This window comes from Amblyomma mixtum, chromosome 8 (assembly GCF_055824585.1).
Source record: "Amblyomma mixtum isolate Tamu chromosome 8, ASM5582458v1, whole genome shotgun sequence".
NCBI lineage: Eukaryota > Metazoa > Arthropoda > Arachnida > Ixodida > Ixodidae > Amblyomma > Amblyomma mixtum.
The window spans coordinates 74502336-74521279 of record NC_143019.1 but is presented as its reverse complement, the minus strand read 5'-3'; the positions used below and the strand labels follow the sequence as shown (position 1 = coordinate 74521279).

Genomic DNA, 18944 nt, shown 5'->3' with positions numbered 1-18944 from the left:
ATTCCTGCAGGGCAAAAACCGGCCTTTTCCTCCGCCAGTGGAATGTCCTCCCCAGGAACACGAAGATCAGCAAGGGGAGGTTGCACCAAGGCTTTTTTTTATATACATACATATATATATATATATATACATATATATATATATATATATATATATATATATATATATATATATATATATATATATATATATATATATATATATAAGGGATAACAAAATCTTCAAGGCAACTGATTAAAAATATAAGAAGAAACTCCCATAAATATGAAGTGGCATGGAATGATTAAGCAAAGTAGTGCCTCAAGAAAAAATATACAGGAAGAAGGCTTGGCCATTGAGCCTTGCGATGGGGCTTTCTGGCATTGCCTACTTTTCAGAGCAGTCTAAGTCGAATAGAACTCCCGGTGTTGCCCCGGCAGTACTGACGACTTCCAAGGTTTCCACATAAGCAGTCTGCTTCATTACACGTCTGTAAACCCCAGGGCTAAATACTTTTAAGAAAGGCTGTACGCTGCTCACAAGCTGTTTAGAATTGCGCTTTCTGCCAGTAGTCTCTTGAATATCACTGGACACAATAACGGACAATCCACCGCTCCTATCCGATTGGAAACACAGAGTCCGTAACTAGGACCTCGTAGTCGGTGTAGCGGTGTTCGGCACCGGCGTAAGGGATGTAGAGGCATCCGTGGGAGGGCTGTATCCTGCCCAGGATAAGTGAGCCATCATGTTCAGTTCTGCCGATGTAGAGTTTTTCGCCGGAAGTTGTCCTGCCCCCGACGATGGCTTTCGACGGCACAGTACCGGCGGAACTACGGGTCCACTTCAGGAGATTGCCATCGTTTACAAGGACCTGCAAAAGAGAGGATTCACATATACAGCACACGCAAGGACCAATGCAACGTCTTAAAAGTGCTTAATTTAAAGACCACGTTTAGAAATGTGATGCCAGATTCCAAACAAGTATTCAGGGTGTCATTAAAAGGTAGCAATGGAAAGGACTAAAGATTATTAGCTGGAATTATCGTTAAGAATTAATTGAGGGAAAAATAAGACGCGCGCTTCAAGTGCTTAAATTGTCGCATTATGACGTATCCCAAAAGAATAATGCACCACAGTACCTCAGCTTCGTTATTTCTTAGCTTTGAATCAATGACCATTCTAAATATTTTGTGCTGTCACGCTGGCAGGTTTCCTACTCCGACTCCCGCAGGTTATCTTATGTTGTAAAAAGCATTGGCATTGAATGCGGGGCTTTTTGATAACGATTACTTATCTATGAATAGTACCCTTATATTTTTCTTTAACGTACAAACTGGCGCAATACTTCAAATTAGGGACAACCTACAAGCCAACGAATTAATCGAGAAAATGTGCCTTTTAAGAGTCCAGTTCTGACGAAGGCTATCTCTTGGGGCTCAAACAGAGTAACCAATTTTAATCCAGAGCAATTTTTCTTATCTCTCCACAATCGCTGTGAAAAACAACTTGAGAATAGACGTTGTTGAACGGCAGCTCGAAAGCCTACAATTGTACTCCTTTCTTCAAAATTTTTTCGCAAATCTTTACCTTCGCCACACCTCCGTTTACTCTCAGTAGATGATCACGGCGCGCTTTAATTACCATGCCATGACACTGAATCATGCGGAAAAAAAATGTTTCGTGTATTGCTGCTTAGTACACTTCAGACGCCATTATAAGTTTTTACTACAAAAAAGTGCTTGGAGTTGGCTTCTATGTCGTCCTAACTTTTGGTGTTGTATGCGAAATTAGCAATCTTATTTGTTCTTCTGTTCGAACAAGTGTTTCGACCCATTATCCTTGCACTCTCTGCACACCCCACCGATAATATCTCACGTGGTATTTGTCGTAGCGGTGCTCACAGCCCGCGTAGGACACGTAGCAGCCGTACCCAGGCACAACCTTGCCGGGAATTTCCTGTCCTTTGTGTTCCGCGCGCCCAACGTAGGTGACAGTGTCACCCTCCTTCCCGCCGTAGACAGCGTGCTCCGGGATAGTGACTCCGTCGCAGCGACGCCAAACAAATGAAAATCGAAGTTGCACCCCTTGTCGCACCCTTCTGGAGTCTGAAAAAGGAATTCATTTGGATGTAAAGTATCTGAAACACTTCCAAGTCCAAACAATTTACAATATTGTCTGCAGAATGTCGGAAAGTTACAAACAGCGAAGTGCACCGTCTAAAAATTAATTTGAGGGCTTTAGAAAGGAGCTGTATTGTAGCACGTATAAAGGTACCATGAGAAAAGAAGGCTGAACTGAAGGAGAAGTCTGAAGTTATGTTGCGTGCCGTTGCCCGAAATTCCCTTACTTACACTTAAGAAATAACATGCATACAGTTCTTCCTGGCTGCGCTTTGATATCTCACCGCCTTTGTTCCTGAGTTATTTTATTGTTGTGTCTTGCGCGTAGACGCGTAGACGGGGGACAAACGAACCGCTCAGCCAGTGCTCGATTCCCGCCGCGGTGTTGTGTTCGGGTTGCGCGTGTGAACGAAGGGCCGACGAACCTCTCGACGTTCCCTTCCTCCTTTCCCCCCAGCCCTCTCCTGTCTGCACCAGCCAGCAGTGTCTGGACAGAGGCAGTGATGCCACGCCTGCTGATTTATCAGTAAATCTAATGATTTTTAAAATTTTCTGCTGATTCAGTGATAAAGGACTTGAATCTACTGTTTTTCTTGCTTTTCTACTGAAAAAAAAACAAAAGCTGCTACTTTTTTAGTCTCCGGCAAAGCCTTGCAATCTTTGGATACCGAATGGCGATATTTAAGAAACGCTGATATCCCTACAAGCGAAGATACATCGTTGCACGAGTTCTGGGCAGTCGTGTTTTCTCAAAAACATTGTGATTGAAGCGCCGCTTTTCCTGCATTGACCGAGTTTGTGACGGCTATAGAAAAGAATCCAGAGCCGCTCCTGGGCGCGGCCATTTTCCGCCGACTGGTGCGCCGCGGTGCGGTCGTTTCTTCGGGGACTGCGGGGCTGCGGCAGCTCCGCGGCCGCGCCTGCATATAGCCGCGCTGCGGGTGCTAAAAAAACATTGCCGAGCATACTTCCGCAGCGTGGCTGTGTTGCAGGAAGTATTAACGTTATCAAAGGGAGCACGTTATGCGTTTTAATGACATTTAGTTTGACATTCACGTGAATTGTGCTGACGCTGAGAAACCCGCTCGTGCTTATATCGCTACAGTCTTGGTGCTCCACTGCAAAAAAAAAAAATACTTTTTGTTCAATATCAAGTATTAGGTGTGCGGCTAGCATGCAGTTCAAATTCCCATGCACTCTTAATCCTTCGGCCATAAAGTACCGCCCACAAACAGGGCTTTCTTGTCGCATGCGTGATGCGCCAGTTTATCAACAAATTACCACTGTGAGCTTAACTTAGTCGCAGCGCCAACAAAAAAAAAACCAAATTTGTCATGTTTTCTGCAACCTGGTGCATAAAAACGTACTTTTGCTAAAATGATCAAAGTTTGAATAGATATTAGCAGCGAATCCAGCTTTCACGAATTCTGAGGTCCGAAGTCGCGTTCATTTTATTCGGCAGCTCTCGCCGCGTGTGACAGCGTTACGTAGGTGTTTGGCTAAGTGCGAATGAACGTATTAAAATCGCGCATATTTTCCTATGATTAAGATAGATAGCAAAAGCAGAAAGACACTACGGTAAACCCTATACCCCCCCCCCCCCCCTTTGATTCTTATGACATGCGTGCGGAAAGAGCAACTGAAATCGGTAGCGGTCGTGCTTACAGTCCTGTGCATAAAATGTGTTTAATGGGAACTATAGGAAGCTCAGCGCAAGGAGGTGATCGAAAACACGCGCTTCGTCGGGACAACCTTCAGTCTGCAGCTCGCCTATCCAGTTACTACACCACTGAGTCAAATCAATAAATATACATTCCTGTGCCTAAAATTATCATAGATGATAGCGCAGGTAAAAGACAGCAACAAACGACACGCCAGCGCAGAAATCTGCTTAGAAGTGCCAGTTTCCAGTCCGTACGCTACCTGGCCGACTACTCCGCGGGAAAAATCCTTGCTGTTTGCAATACTATTCCAGAATTTCCCTTAGCAGCGCCGCCGCACCAGCGGCTCGGTGGAGCAGCGTCGCCGCTGCGGTGCCAGCGTTTAGAATCCTGAGCCAGCAGAATATCATCATTGAAAAACGTAGCGCGAAAAACGAGACACAGAAAAGGTGAAGACAGGACACGAGCGCTAATCATCAATATCAATATCATCATGGTGGGCACAAACAACGAGACTGACGCGCACTGCCTCGCCGCACTTACTCACATCCAATTGAACGGGAAAAAAAAAACTCGGAGATGTCACGTTAACGACTAACTGCGCGCAAGATAACGTGAGTACTCTCTGGTAGACGGAAAATGTGAGTAGTGACGCACAGCACACACCCTCACACGTTATGATGAAGCACTAAAACGACAGAAGCTAACACGTAAACATGCATTCAACGCGCGGCGCCGGCGCGACCCGCAGTCCATCGGGCCGCGCGCGCCGATAGATGGCGACTGGTGTCGAGAGGAGGGGCGCGCCAGCAGCCTGCGTGTGAGGGTAAAAGAATCTGGTCTATACTGTGCTTACCGCATTCCAGTGCAGCAGTTGAGCGGGCATTTTCTGCTGTAACCAACCTGAAGACAAAGCTGCGGAACAAGCTTAGCACGGAGACTAGCTGTGCATTTCTGCACACGAAACGCCTGATGACGTCTTCAGCATGTCACAGCTTCAACATTGACAGGCCACTGATAAGGAGAATGGACGACTGGCACAAGGGTAAGCATGAGTGCATTTCATGCGGCTTTGCTGGCACAGCCACTTGTGGAATTTCACAGCATATCTAGTCATATACATGGCCATTTTGAAGTTGCCTGTTCACGCGCAATAAAGTTTCATGATGGGTTTCAAAGCGCGACAAGACGGAGACGAAAGGAAGAAGCACACACGACAAGCGCTTACTAGCAACTAAAACCGTTTATTGCAACGCTGGGAATAAATAGGGGTCACGGAAAACATAAAGAGCTAAAAAATAACAAGACAGAAAAAGAGATTAGCCGTTACTCTAAAAACGCTCGTTCCTTCTCAGAGAGCAAAATTTTTAGATAGTAGCGGCTAATCTCTTTTTCTGTCTTGTTATTTTTTAGCTCTTTATGTTTTCCGTGACCCCTATTTATTCCCAGCGTTGCAATAAGCGTTTTTAGCTGCTAGTAAGCGCTTGTCGTGTGTGTTTCTTCCTTTCGTCTCCGTCTTGTCGCGCTTTGAAACCCATCATGAATGTTTACCAACTTGCCCAACTTTCTGCCCTCCTTCAATAAAGTTTATTTGCGTAAGCTATAAGGGACTCATGTTTTCTTATTTCTGCATCGTCATCATCGTGATCAACCTATATTTATGTCCACTGCAGCACGGAGGCCTCTCCCAGCGATCTCCCAATCACCACTGTCTGGAAGATACTATAATCTAAAGATTTCAGGTACTAACTACCATCTGACGCCTTTGAATATGCCATCAGAGGGCTTCACTGTTTTTCACTTCGTGCTTGACAATGGCTCTCTGGATCCCCGGATTTTTCAAAAGTATCGCCAAGAATCTCGTGGCCAATTTTTGTACCATTTCTTAGAAGCTACAATACAACAGCAGAGTACTAATATAAGCGCTGAATTCGTGGGCTCATAAACTGAGTACAAAAATTGTAATTCAAAATCTGCAGATTTCTACTGATTTTTCGAGAAAAAATTTACTACTATTTTTTTATGTGTCGTGGCAACACTGGACAGAGGAGATGACTTCGGATCGCGCCGATGAGCGGCCGCCAGCGCGCACTGCTTGAGTCGAGTGATAATAAATAGTTCTTGTGTTCGCGAACGCCTTGTATCTTCGGGCCAACCGCGGACATAACAGTGGTGACGAGGAAGCAGATCCGAGCCCAGCGTTAAGCTACGCCGCACACCAATCATGGCTACGCTCACGCTTCCTGGGCGGATACCGGAGTTCAACGGTTCCTCATGGAGATCGTGGTTTGGACGCCTTCAATTCTATTTTCAGGCAAACAACATCACGGAGAATGCCCAGAAGAGGGCCCACCTGCTTACGCTGTGCGGGGAGGTGACGTACGACACCGTTTGCGCTCTAGTTCAGCCAAACACTCCAGCTGCCGTGGCCTACGACGACATCGTAGCTGCACTGCAGAAACACTTCGACCCGCGGCCATCCGAAGTCTACAGCCGGGCTCGCTTCCAACGACGTGACCAGTTGGAGGGGGAAACAGCAAGTGCCTACGTTGCGGCACTAAAGAAACTGGCTGCCGACTGCAACTTTGGAACGCTGCCTGCGAGCACAGCTGCCACCGAACAGTCAGCCGGAGCAACATCATCCCTGTCGCTAGCTAACCTCACGATGCTCCCCCTGGACATCATGCTGCGTGATCGATTTGTCTGCCTCTTCTGATGCCACGGCCGTACCACAGCGCGCTTCCACACGAGCACGCCGGCCTCCTGACCGCTACCAGGCCCCTTCCTAAGGGGGGAGGAAGTGTTGTGTCTTGCGCGTAGACGCGTAGACGGGGGACAAACGAACCGCTCAGCCAGTGCGCAGTTCCCGCCGCGGTGTTGTGTTCGGGTTGCGCATGTGTACGAAAGGCCGACGAACCTCTCGACGTTCCCTTCCTCCTTTCCCCCCAGCCCTCTCCTGTCTGCACCAGCCAGCCGTGTCTGGACAGAGGAGATGGCTTCGGATCGCGCCGATGAGCGGCCGCCAGTGCGCACCGCTTGAGTCGAGTGATAATAAATAGTTCTTGTGTTCGCGAACGCCTTGTATCTTCGGGCCAACCGCGGACATAACATTTATTAACCTTGTTTCCTTAATCCATGGCATTCACATGGATTGATCATCATCGTCATCATCGTTTGCACTATACCAGCGCCCACTGCCCGAGAAAGGCCTCTACAGTATACCTGCAAGTAACCCCGCCTTCTGCCTCCAGTGGTAATGTTCTCCCGGTAAGCCTAATTTTACCCACCCGCCTGATTTTCAGCCGCCGCCTGCTACGCCGCCTACCTTCTCTTGGAATCCAGTACGCTTTCATTAAAGACCATAGGTTACCTTGCCTTCGCACTGCATGCCCTGTCAAAGCCCATTTCTTCCCCTTGAGTTACACTAAGATGCAATTAACTCGCGTTTTCTCCCTCACCCGCTCTGCCATCTTCCTACCTTTTAACGTTACACTCGAATTTTTTCTTTCCATACCTCGCTACGCGGGTTCGATCCTGGCCGCGGCGGCTGGAATTTCTTTGGAGGAGAAATTCTAGAGGCCCGTGTACTGTGCGATGTCAGTGCACGTTAAAGAACCCCAGGTGGTCGAAATTTTCGGAGCCCTTCACTACGGCGTCCCTCATAGCCTCAGTCGCTTTGGGACGTTAAACCCCATAAACCAACCAACCAACCAACTTTTTCGTATACTCCTCGTTTCTGTCCCTTAAGTCCGTACCTCTAAAACAGCAGCTATAAAAAACTTTCAACCTAAAAGGTACTGGAGAAATGCAGGTGACAGTGAAGTATTGGCCAAAGACTACTCGTTGAGCGTATTCTGTGCTTTCCTTTCCGCGCTCCGTCACTTATTTCAATCTCGGACTACCTGTGGGAAGTGTAAGCCGCCATCGCCACCTATGGTTGCATCTTAAACTAAAACTTAAACAGTCATTTTCAAATTCACCCGTACCGTAATCCATAACGGTAGAAATTGACACAAGCTAATCAATGACTAACCTGAATTGGCACACTGTATGTCGTTTATATAAATGAGAGTAATGTCAGGTCAACGTTACTGCCGTAATCGGGAAAGAGCGAAATTATTTTTAACTAGCAATTCCGTACAAGTCTCCCAACGAAAGGTTGAACCGCCGAGATAAGACTGATATGCGGCTAAAGCGAGCTGCATATAGCTCAAAAAGCAACGACGTGAGAGACACGTCACCTGAGACATCTCCATATTTGCATCCAGCGCTAAGAGCAGCAGTGATATACAAGGGAGCGGGATAGAAAAAGCTAGATAGAACTGGCTTTTTTTGTTCAGGTGATGGTCGACGTGGAACTTCAAGTCTGCTGCGTACTAGATGTTTTGCGTTAACGACAGCAATTTGTCGAACAAGAAGGCAAAGATGGTGAAAACATGCCATCGGTGAGGCGGCAGACATGGAGTGACTCTGCGGAGATTGTCGTATCGGCGTTGTCTCGAAATTTCTTTGGGACATATTATTGTTCTAGCAGGCGCCATAATTTGAAACGACTCAAAGACGGCCGTAAGGAAACTGTGTTTGGCATGCTATCGCTTAAGGTTTAGCTCTAGCCTTCTTTTCTCAATGCGGAGCTTACTTTGTGCCTTTCCTTGGACGGGAATATAACCTTTCGCCTGAGAAACGTTTAGGACAGAAACGCCCTGTGATTTTCAGTAGTTACCAAAAATCTGAGAGGTACATTTTTGAGTTTTTATTCCTCCTTGTGACCCAATTAAATACCCACCACTGCGTGAAAAAAAAGAAAGATTCTCGAAACGAACATGTCTGCCAGCCAGCTAACAGTCGTCAGCAAACGGTGCCCTGGTGCTCTAGCTCGTTCCCATTTTGCCCATAGTTCGCATAGTAGTATAAGATTTAAGCTAGAGTGAGCAATTTCTTCAAAAAGTTCAATCGCGAGTAATAAAATAATACAGTTTGCCAAGAAAAATACCCATTCGGCGGAGTCTATCGCTTACGTGATCATAAGTGCGCCACATAAGCTACAAAATTTCCTTTGTACATTTCTCCTTTACCGCAGCCTCAACTCCAACCTGCCACACCTGCCCAGAAATGTTCGCGGTTTTCGCGCATTTTATGAAAGGTATCTCCGCGTGTTCAAAATACTGTTTGCAAGCTATGCGTCACAGTAAATCTTATTAGACGGGTATGTACGCAGCCTATCAGCAAGGTGTTTGGAATGCTATAAGAATTCCGATCAAATAATATACGAAACAATAGAAAATATTTAAGGGCGGAAAATTCTTGGTCACAATAAGAATATAGATGCAAACCTATATCACAGAACCAACGAATGCAATATACGAGCAGAGCGACTTACCACTTGTGAACAGTTGGAAAAGACCAGCTAATTTTTGTTCGTCTCTGTCACTGCGTGGGAGAAGAAAATTAGGTTATTCACATCACAAACTGGGCTGCAGTCAGCTGTATGTCAAACCGTTTTTCATTAAGAATGAGAAAACTGATTTCTTAGCTTAGAGATGAAAAGATGACTGCTCGCGGACAACTTTCCGTTGCACCGCACTTAGGGAGGCGGACGAAATCGCAGGTGCCGCTGCAAGTCCTCACGAGGATGGTGACCTGGTCCAGATATTTACACAAAACTTTCTACCCCTATTCCGCGCTTAACAAGAAAACAATCCTGCAGGTCGCTCCTCGCAATTTTAAGAATAGGAGGGACGGGAATAAGTGGCGGTCAAGGCAGTGTGTCAAAAACCGAGGCTTCGGTCTTTGGTTTCGGGAGTGGGAGAGAATGCCTTCGTATACTGGCCGGACAACTAGAAGGAGGGACACGTAGCGGGAATAAAGGCCCTTCCTCTTGCCTTTCATGTCTAGCCCTAGCTGCAGGGGCAGAAAAAGTTGGCCGCTAGAAAAGTAAGAGTTTTATAACTTGTTAAGATAGAATGAGTGGTCAAAAGCACGGCAAAGCGGAAGCAAAAGAGGAAGCAAACATCAAACGAAAAGCTGAAAAGGAGGACAAAGAGATTAAGCAAAACCTACACAGTGATAACAAGGGCTCAATAACAACACACATCATCAAAATGCAGACGTGTCTTGTTTTGCAGCAAATGTCATCGCTGCGGCACATGCGGCGGCTATGAAACTTGTTTGTTCATTCCACACATTTTAATCTTTTTTTCTATTTGTTTCTGTTTGCACGTCACAGTAAGAGCGGTCCAGCTGGTTCGAGTTCAAAGGACAATGCGCTTTTCTTTTTTTTTTGCTTCACACATTCTGCTTACTATTAACGCTAGTACCAACTGGCCAGCGGCAGAGCGTTAGACTCTTGGGCGATGCAGGCTGTCGGGAATGCTTCATCGCCACGTCCCGAAGGCTAACCACCGGGAGGCGGAATCACCGGCTACCGTTCAGGTCCCGCTTTTCACGACGCAAACGAGCCACCTTACATGGCCATCATCAATATTTTCTAGATGAAGACACGAAGACGACCTACTCGTGGTATAGTTAATGCACAGCTTCCCTGCATGATAAAGGCGCTGTAAATATTGCAGCCTTTCTGTGTACTCGCGAGTGCCGCGAACTGCAGATACAGAAGCTTGGTATTGATTCACAGCTAATTTGCTGCGTATGGGTGTGAAACCATATGCCATAGACGCCCTCGCCGCGCAGGCGAAGCTGCGTCCCCTAACGGAAATCACACCAATTTTGTTGCACGATGCAAGGTTGAATGGTTTATAGTAAAACCAACTGCTTGTAAACCGGATAATCTGTTCCATTCGTCCAGTATGCTTTTTTTTTCTTTAGGGAAATAAAGACAATAAATAAAAAAAACGTAAAGGAGCGCCAAAAAAGCGCTCGCTTCCATGCGGTCTGTGATGAAATTTTCGCCGTTGGTTACCTCGAATACCGATCCGTGAACGCAACTCAATCGCATTTTGGAGCGAAAAGCTCCGCTTCTCGCATGCAAAGCTCAAGGTCAAATAACGCTTGGATTTGACCTTTAACTGGAGGCTCGGCGAGGCGGGGCTATAATGTGCTACAACGTGACTTATCGCAGCTGTTACCGCTCGTTCCGCCGCTCCGAGCGCTTGTTCTCGCCAGTTGCGTGACGTGAATAACCACGTAATTCGCTGTAGCTGAATAAAACCATCATTCGCTGCCTGGACACCGCAGTGACATGGAGCCAGAACCGGTTACCGGGACGAGCTGTTCTTGATTGCCTTGATTGATAACAATTAACAATTAACCACGAGCTGTTCGACTGAGCACTAGAGGCGCCGGGCTGCATATAGCGATCCCTACGACAGAGAGCGTCACGAAGTCGCGTAGGCTATAGAGATAAGTCGCGAAAGTGGGCTCATCGAGTTGATGAAACCGATGAAGAACGGGAGGTATGTCTGTGGAAGCAGCGGCGTAGGCCACAAGAGTATCTCATGCAGGAAAGGGCAGCGGATGCTGCCAACGTCTCCGCGTCGGCATCAGCCACTGGTTCGGATGCCTTTCGGTCCGTATAACTTGGCTCAGCCGAGTTTATTCACAGCCACAGCTCAGCCACAGCCACTTTTTTTATGTGGATGAGAAAATGGCCTTCAATGCCTCATAAGGTCAAACCAAACTTAACTGCGTGGTGGTATATACGGCCCAAGCTCTGGTGGTAAGACCAGGTGACCATATGACTATGACCATTCGGTACCTGACCTTGACATTGGATTTCAGGCAGTGGAGATCATGCTTAACAGAGCTTTCGCCCGTATGAATAGGTTCAAGCCACGTTGAACATCAGCCATTTTTTCTGGGGGAAGAGGTAAAAATAATTTTCCAACTCCCCTGTGTGTGCAACAACCTTTATGTTATATTATTATAAGCTTTAAGCCCAAAATTATGTCTAGTCATTGCACTTGTAGGCGTGGCCTCCGACAGTGCGAATTCGGAATATGGTTTGGCAATACGCATTGCGGACGTGCAATACCTCCTCATTCCCACCTCCATCGAGGCTACCAGGCTCTTGAGTTCCGCACTTGTCGCTTTCTGTAAAGCGTGTCGAAAGCCTGGAAAGCCAACTAAAAGGTAGTATGGCTGTTGAATGCGGTGCGAGTTTGATTTTAAAAAGTCAGATTTGAGGACAGCAGTGAATAAAGCAAATTTGAGGCAAAATGTGGCCAACAAGTGGGCAATACTGGCAAAGCGGGCAGATGAACTGCCAGATTGGAAGAACAACTGACACTTAGTCCGGATTGCACGGAGCAGAGAGGCAGGCAGCACGCAGCAGTCAGGCCCGTAGTGGACCTGTCTTCCATGTTCCGGTAGAAATAGCGAATTTTAGCCTTTAATTACCTATTTAACGCATCCTCGTGGTTCTGCATGCTGAGGCACCTCCAGTGGAACACTGTCCACGTCAAAAGCTTCAAGCCGTTTTGGTGCACTTGTCCTGTTCGCGCATCGACGCTCCAAAATCGGCAGTTTTCCTCTCGGAAGGCGGGCTCCTGCAACGAAGGCGAATGCCATATAGAGTGCCACCCGCATCAACTGATGTCACGTCTTTGTTCTTTTCGATGCTTTCGGTTGCTCGTGGCCACCAGTCCTGCCGATGCAGAGCCCTGGTTATATGCGTTATAAATTCGCGGTGAGCACAGCTAAGGAGGAATAAGTAATTAGAAGCTTCCTGTTCTGTTTTTTTTTATTATGCGCGAAAAATATGCATGTTACCCTTTGGTTTGGGCGAAGCTCTTTACTTTTACTATGGGTCACAATCTGCGCTTCGGCAGCCAAGTGCAATATGCTCGACATTCTGCAGACCCTTCTCAGCCGAGGGCAGATTCGTTTGATAACGGTTATCTCTGATATTGGTACTTTCCTCCGCGCGAGCCGCAATAGAGTTTTTTTTAAGCTCTCAGGGATGACGGTGATAAAAAGTACATGCAACAAAGTAGATTGCAGCATTTCGCCTGGAAAAACAACAAAGAAAGATTCTGGGGAGCCTTGAGTAGCCTTAACAGTGCATTGCAGTAGCGTAAAACATTATGCTGTATGGGGTTGTCCCATAACTCCCCTAAACTATAGCTGTGAACGAAAGATGAGAACTTGCGGTGGTATGGTGGGCTCGCACTACGCAGCCTGGTGTTCTGTGGCATAACCACATTGAAATTCTTTTCTGACACTTTTTTCATGCAATAAAGAAAAAAAAGTTATTCAGTCCTGCTCACGACCTAAGAGCACCGGTTCGAGTCCCGGCTCTACCATTTCATTTTTTCAGCGCAGTTAATCGCGTTTCTTTCTTGGAGACAGTGCGTAATGGTAGTGGAATGATTTCACGGCCCTGCACACAAATGAGAAACTGTGTAGTGAAGCCATTTATATCGACTCTCTTCATCAATGCGGATTTTCTCCACACGGTAGCTACGACGCCGTGTTCCCTGCTGAACGCGTTAATATTACTGACTGGTTAATATGACGCGCAGTAATGTTCTCACTGTGATGGGCATTTAAGCAGCACAATGAGAGAAGTGTGGTAAAAAGAGCGAAAAAGTGAACAGACAAACAGACGTCGTGGTAGAGGGCACTGGATTGATTTCGACACCCTGGAGTTTTTTTATTATCCACTGACATCGCGCTGCATCCGAGCGTGTAGTGCATCCCGGCCGCATCCAGACAACGCCAGCGTGGACTGCATGTGATACTGCATCCGCTGGATCAGCAGATAAAAGCCACAACCACTGGCTAGGCAGTCCAAAAGAGTTTCTTCATTGACGCATGAACGGCAGCAGCCATCACTTCATGCTTCGTGGAATTTGTTACATTGCATACCGCATATGAATGTGGAAGTGTGCATTCTAAGAGTTTTGCAATAGAGATAATGCTTCAAATTTATGGGTTTAGAAAATATCTTTGTATAAACGATCTCAAAAACACCTAACAGTGGATATCAGCGGCCACACAACATTATTTTTGGCTTGGTTCTTATCACTGGCATGCCTGCAGACCAGTCTCTCAGGGCAGCGTTCATGCTTCAGCTACACTGACAGGGGAAGACCAGAACCTCCTTATGTGGTGTTCAAAAATACGCGAAAAAAATGACTCCGTAGAAAGCTGAGTCTTGCATTGCGTAAGCAGGGGTATAGGAGGGCATAGGTAAGTTTGCTGGAAATATGTGCAACGATTGCACAGTGACCACAGTCCTTCACTTTTAAAGTAATGAAATACTAATCAGGAAGGGTGTGAGAAAAAGCGACATCATCTGTCATGAACTATAGTTGATTGCGTTAGTATGGCTCGTACGTTAGCCACGTTTACTAACGTAGCACCTTCCACTCAGAGGCTGTCATCACCTTATCAGAGCAATTACTTTTCTAAGTAGGTTTTACGCAGCATGCAGTCTTTTTGAGGGGCCTTGTTACCCTAACTAGCTACCATTTCCCACCTTAACTAGCTACCATCCTCTCAAACGAATGCGCACTCGTCAAATCGGCATCCAGTTTCCATGATGGTTCAGCGGGAGTTCGACAGTTGCCATCACCATGCGAATCAGGTGAATGCCTCTGGCTTGTGCGGAATTTCGGTGAGAAACGCTTTATATGGCGCTCGGCTGCTGACCCGAAAGACGCGGGTTCGATCTCGGTTGCGACGTTATAATTTAGATGGAGGCGAAATTCTAGGGGCCCGTGTACTGTGCGATGTCAGTGCATGTTAAAGAACCCCAGATGGTCGAAATTTGCGGAGCCCTTCACTACGGCGTCCCTCATAGCCTGAGTCGGGTTTGGACGTTAAGCCCCCTAAAACCATAAACCCTGTCGTCGTATACGAGTGACTTGGAGAGAAAACTAGATTCCATGAGGTGTAAAAGGAAGAGTATTGTGTGATTCCAAATGAGGGTCATAATTCACGTAGTAAAACTAGCATTTTATGTTACTGGAAAAATTCTCAGAACAAACGACTACGCATAGATGTTTTTAGGTTCTTCCTTTCCCAAATTACTAAGGTAAAAGTGACCGTTTTTAAAATGACATTTCGGGGAACGTGGATGCTATTTCACTTAATCTTGTTCCGGATTTTGAAAGGTACTTTTAAATATTTGCATTCAGCATGCTATAAATTTGCTAATAAGCATGCTTGGGATTAAAGTCAGGCTCAGTTTTAGAGTACAGCTTTAAGCGCCCATGCCTGCGTTCCTCGTCCTTGTCGGCGTTGTCGGCGCAATCGCTTGTCCAAGTAGCAGAGCGAAGCGCCACCTGGAAGCGGGATATTCCACCTGGAATATCCCGGAGGGTGGCTAGCCTAACACACCACCTGGCAGGTTGCTTAACAACGCAAGTGGCGTGCAAAGAGTTGCGCTCAAACCTCACATTACGGACTATCGTAATCGTCTGTCAAATTTTAGCGTAAGTACTCCCGCTCAGCTTATTATTTGAGTGGGAGAGTCAGTCTGTCTGTACCTGTTGCAGAAAAGTCTGACGGCTTTCTTTGACTGTCTTTTTTTTTCAATTATTATTTCGTGCATAAATATAAACACAAGCGATTTGCATAAAGTACCATGGGTCTAACAAAATTGCTATAGGTTGCCGTGTGCGGTCACTCTCGATTGAAGTGCTATGACCACGGCCTCTCATGTCCGCACGCTTGTCTAGTAGTCATCGAACTCACGAATTAAAGCGCGTAGTATTCATTCATAGGAACAATTCGTAGCACTTCTGAGAAATCCATCCTCACATTGCGCCTGCTTGAAGTGAAAACAACCAGAAACCTCGCGGTTTCTTACGAAAGCTTATGGAGCTTGACTTATGGTTGGGAACGAAACTGCCGGCGACTGCGCAACACATTCGGTCTGGACTAAAAGCGAAATGAGCTCTGTGATGAGTTAGCGAACACTTGACAGGATGAGAACCTCGACACCATTCGCTCGCGAATGTTCGCTTGAAGGAGCTTCTAAATCAAAGTGATTAAGATCACACTGCTGACAGAAACAAGAAGAGAAGAGAGGCCCAACTGACAACCTGAAGAAATGGAAGATTTTCCGCCCCTTGCGAGAATAGCGGAAGCCCGGAGTACTCTGCATAATGAAATGACACCTAAATACCTTAACGGAACAACAAAAGAGAACTAAATCCGAGAAAAAGGGAACCAAAATAGTTAAACACCAACAACCCAGGTAGTGCTGAAGCATTAAAGCAGTGTTACTTTTAAAGAAAATGCTAATACAATATCTTGATGTTTGTAGAATTTGTGACAGGATTTCAACAAATTCTGCTCTCTTCTTGCGCTTTTGCTTTGTCAAGGTACCTTCAAATTCTTTTTACAAAGTCATTACAAGACGGCTCTTTGCCTGATGAATGGAGGCTTGCTAATGTTGTACCTATACATAAATGGGGACCTAGGAATGTTATTTCAAATTACCGACCAGTGTTCTTGACCAGTGTATTATGCAAAGTTTTAGAGCACGAGTTTTATACTAATATTATGAATCATCTTAGTGTACATTCAATATTAAATACTAATCAGCATGGCTTTCCCAGTGGTTACTCGTGTGTCGCCCAGCTTACCGAATTTGTACATGACCTGTCAAGTGCTTTGGATAAGGGATATTCTGTTGACTGTATTTTTCTAGACTTTAAGAAGGCCTTTGACGTCCTATCACATTCCTTGCTAATACAAAAATTATACTGGTACAACATAAATGAGAACGTTATTAGGTGTATAAAGGAATATTTGAGCTTTAGGCGTCAATGTGTTGTTGTCAACGGGAAACAGTCGCATGAGGTGGCTGTAACATCAGGGGTCCCCCAGGGATCCGTCTTGGGCCCATTACTGTTCATAATTTACATGAATGACTTCTCTTCAGGTATTTCTTCATACATGCGTCTTTTTGCGGATGATTGTGTATTGTATGGAATTATTAACGATCAAAGTGACTTTGATGCATTACAACAGAATTTGTGTAAAATGGCCCAGTGGTGTGAGAACTGGGGAATGGATATTAACTTACAAAAATCTGTACATATGTGTTTCACTAAAAAGAAAGTTCCCCATATTTTCACTTATAACATAAATAATAGCAGACTGCTTTCAGTGTTGGAATTTAAATATCTTGGTGTATATTTAACAAGTTCAATGCCTTGGCATCGTCAAGTGGATTTCGTTACTGCCAAAGCCTGTCAGTGTTTTAGGCTTCCTGCGACGTAACGCTAAACTTTTCCCTTTAAAGACTAAAGAACTGCTGTATAATACAAACGTTAGAAGCATACTTGAGTATGCTTGCACAGTCTGGGATCCGAAATCCTTTCTTGACGTTCAAAAGCTCGAAAGTGTTCAGAATTGGGCCGTTCGTTTTGTTTTCAATAACTATGGGCGACATTTTAGTGTAACGAGCGCGAAAAAATCTTTGGGTTGGGACTCCCTTCAAAAACGTACGAAAGTTCTGCGTTTAAAAATATTTCATAACATATTTCATTCTAGAACTGGAATAGACAAAACCAAATATATAGCCAACCCTGATTACGTGTCTTTACGAAGAGATCATCCATTTAAAGTTAAAGAATACAGATGCCGGACTGACCTTTTTGAAATGTCTTTTTCCCTAAAACGGTTTCGGAATGGAACAAGCTGCCTGAGGAAGTAGTGTCCATATTATCAAATAATTCATTTTCTTCCACACTGTGACATTTTTTATGTATAATAATTCCGTGTTCTTTCTATCTCATTGTTATCTTTTTTTGTAACCACCTGCATGAGGTAGCATTTGTGTACTTTTTGTTCAACCCCCCCACTGTAATGCCAGACAATGGCGCTGTAGGTATGATGATAAATAAATAAATAAATTTTGTGGCGCAATTTTCTCAATCTGACGGAAGCCTGTGTGCCACAAATGTGAAAGTTTTCTTGAAACAGTGAAGTAGGTACAAGGTATGCAAGAGGCAAACTGTGAGAAGTAAAAACTACAATCAATATGCTAAAGGGGTGGAGGGTAATGAAAGCAGCGCCAAAGCATTAAAATACAAGACAATAAATCTTAAGAAAACACGCACTGGCATTTCAAAAGGTAATATTGATAGACGCCTGTGTACCAAGTTATGAATTAAATGCGCCCCACTGCACTTAATGTCGAACAGGCAATAAGTAAATATAGCTAAAGATGTTTTTGCTGTCTCGATCGTATTATTCGCACGCGCCAAGCAAGAGAGTCAACGGCGCAATTCCCTTCGTTGAACAGCTTAAACGCAGTTTGCAGAGCTGAAAATATCATGGGCAGGGCGCTTGAAACATTCTTACCATGTTGTGTCGGACCAATGACAACATACTAACGTTGTTTCTCACAACTTGTTGTCAATGTATTATTTTGAACCATACGTTACTACTCAGGCTATCTGATAAACGACATTGTTTTAAATGTAACGTCACTGACGGTTCCAAAGGTTTTTTAAACAAATTCAAAAGTTTTTAACTACCTTTGAAAGGATCCGCGCACTGAACACACGTGGCTACAGATCCGGTATGCAGCTGATCAGGTTGTGTCGTCATTCCAGGGTGTGAAGAACTCCAAAGGAAGAGAGAACGGTGCGTATCAGCCGTGGGGGTCAGGCTGGGCAGTGAGGCGCTCACGCAAGCGAAAAGAAAACTGCTCGTTTTCAGTCGCTCATTCGGTGACGACTGTCGTTGCAGCACGCGCCCGACGCAGTCTAACACGCGCTCACGTCCTGGAGGAAGGAGATATCTGAGGGAAAGCGCATGACGGTTAGTTTTAACGATGTTGCGAAGCGAGCCTGCAATCGCAAGTTTGCGCGTCTGAGCTTCTCACTCTCTCCGCACCTATTTCCTGCCCCGGTGTGCCTTGGGCAACCCCGTCCACGTGATGTAACGTTTCGCCTTCGTCGTGTGGGAAAACCCCCTTTCGAGGAGGCCATCTCCCGCTGTCATTGAGCGCGTCCCGAAGATGCAGCTTCCAGCCGTTCGGCTGCATCTGAGTAAGGAACACTAATGAGAAGTACTTGCTGCTGGACATGTTGATGCTTAAGCTAGAAATTATAGGAACGGACACGACGGACGCGGTGGATGTGAGCGCGCATAAAAAGCGCCTGTAACTCCCGCACATTTCGTCCCCGTCCGTGGTTCCGTCTCCTGTATTTTCCTGAAGGTACAATAATTTCGTTATCGATCTAGGCTTCTTTTTTGTTCT

At 45.6% G+C, this 18944-nt stretch overlaps 1 protein-coding gene across 1 annotated transcript; it reads right to left on the bottom strand.

The window, feature by feature from the left end:
• Nucleotides 1–225: 225 nt before the first annotated feature.
• Nucleotides 226–18453, bottom strand: LOC149333021 (pfs47 receptor-like). The gene is made up of 5 exons (XM_089555958.1): nucleotides 18217–18453; nucleotides 12116–12264; nucleotides 9141–9190; nucleotides 1855–2084; nucleotides 226–850 (listed from the first exon to the last, which is right to left on the bottom strand). The coding sequence occupies exons 2-5, from the start codon at nucleotides 12142–12144 to the stop codon at nucleotides 596–598; spliced, it is 564 nt and encodes a 187-aa protein (XP_089412084.1). The 5' UTR covers nucleotides 12145–12264; nucleotides 18217–18453; the 3' UTR covers nucleotides 226–595.
• Nucleotides 18454–18944: the final 491 nt, after the last annotated feature.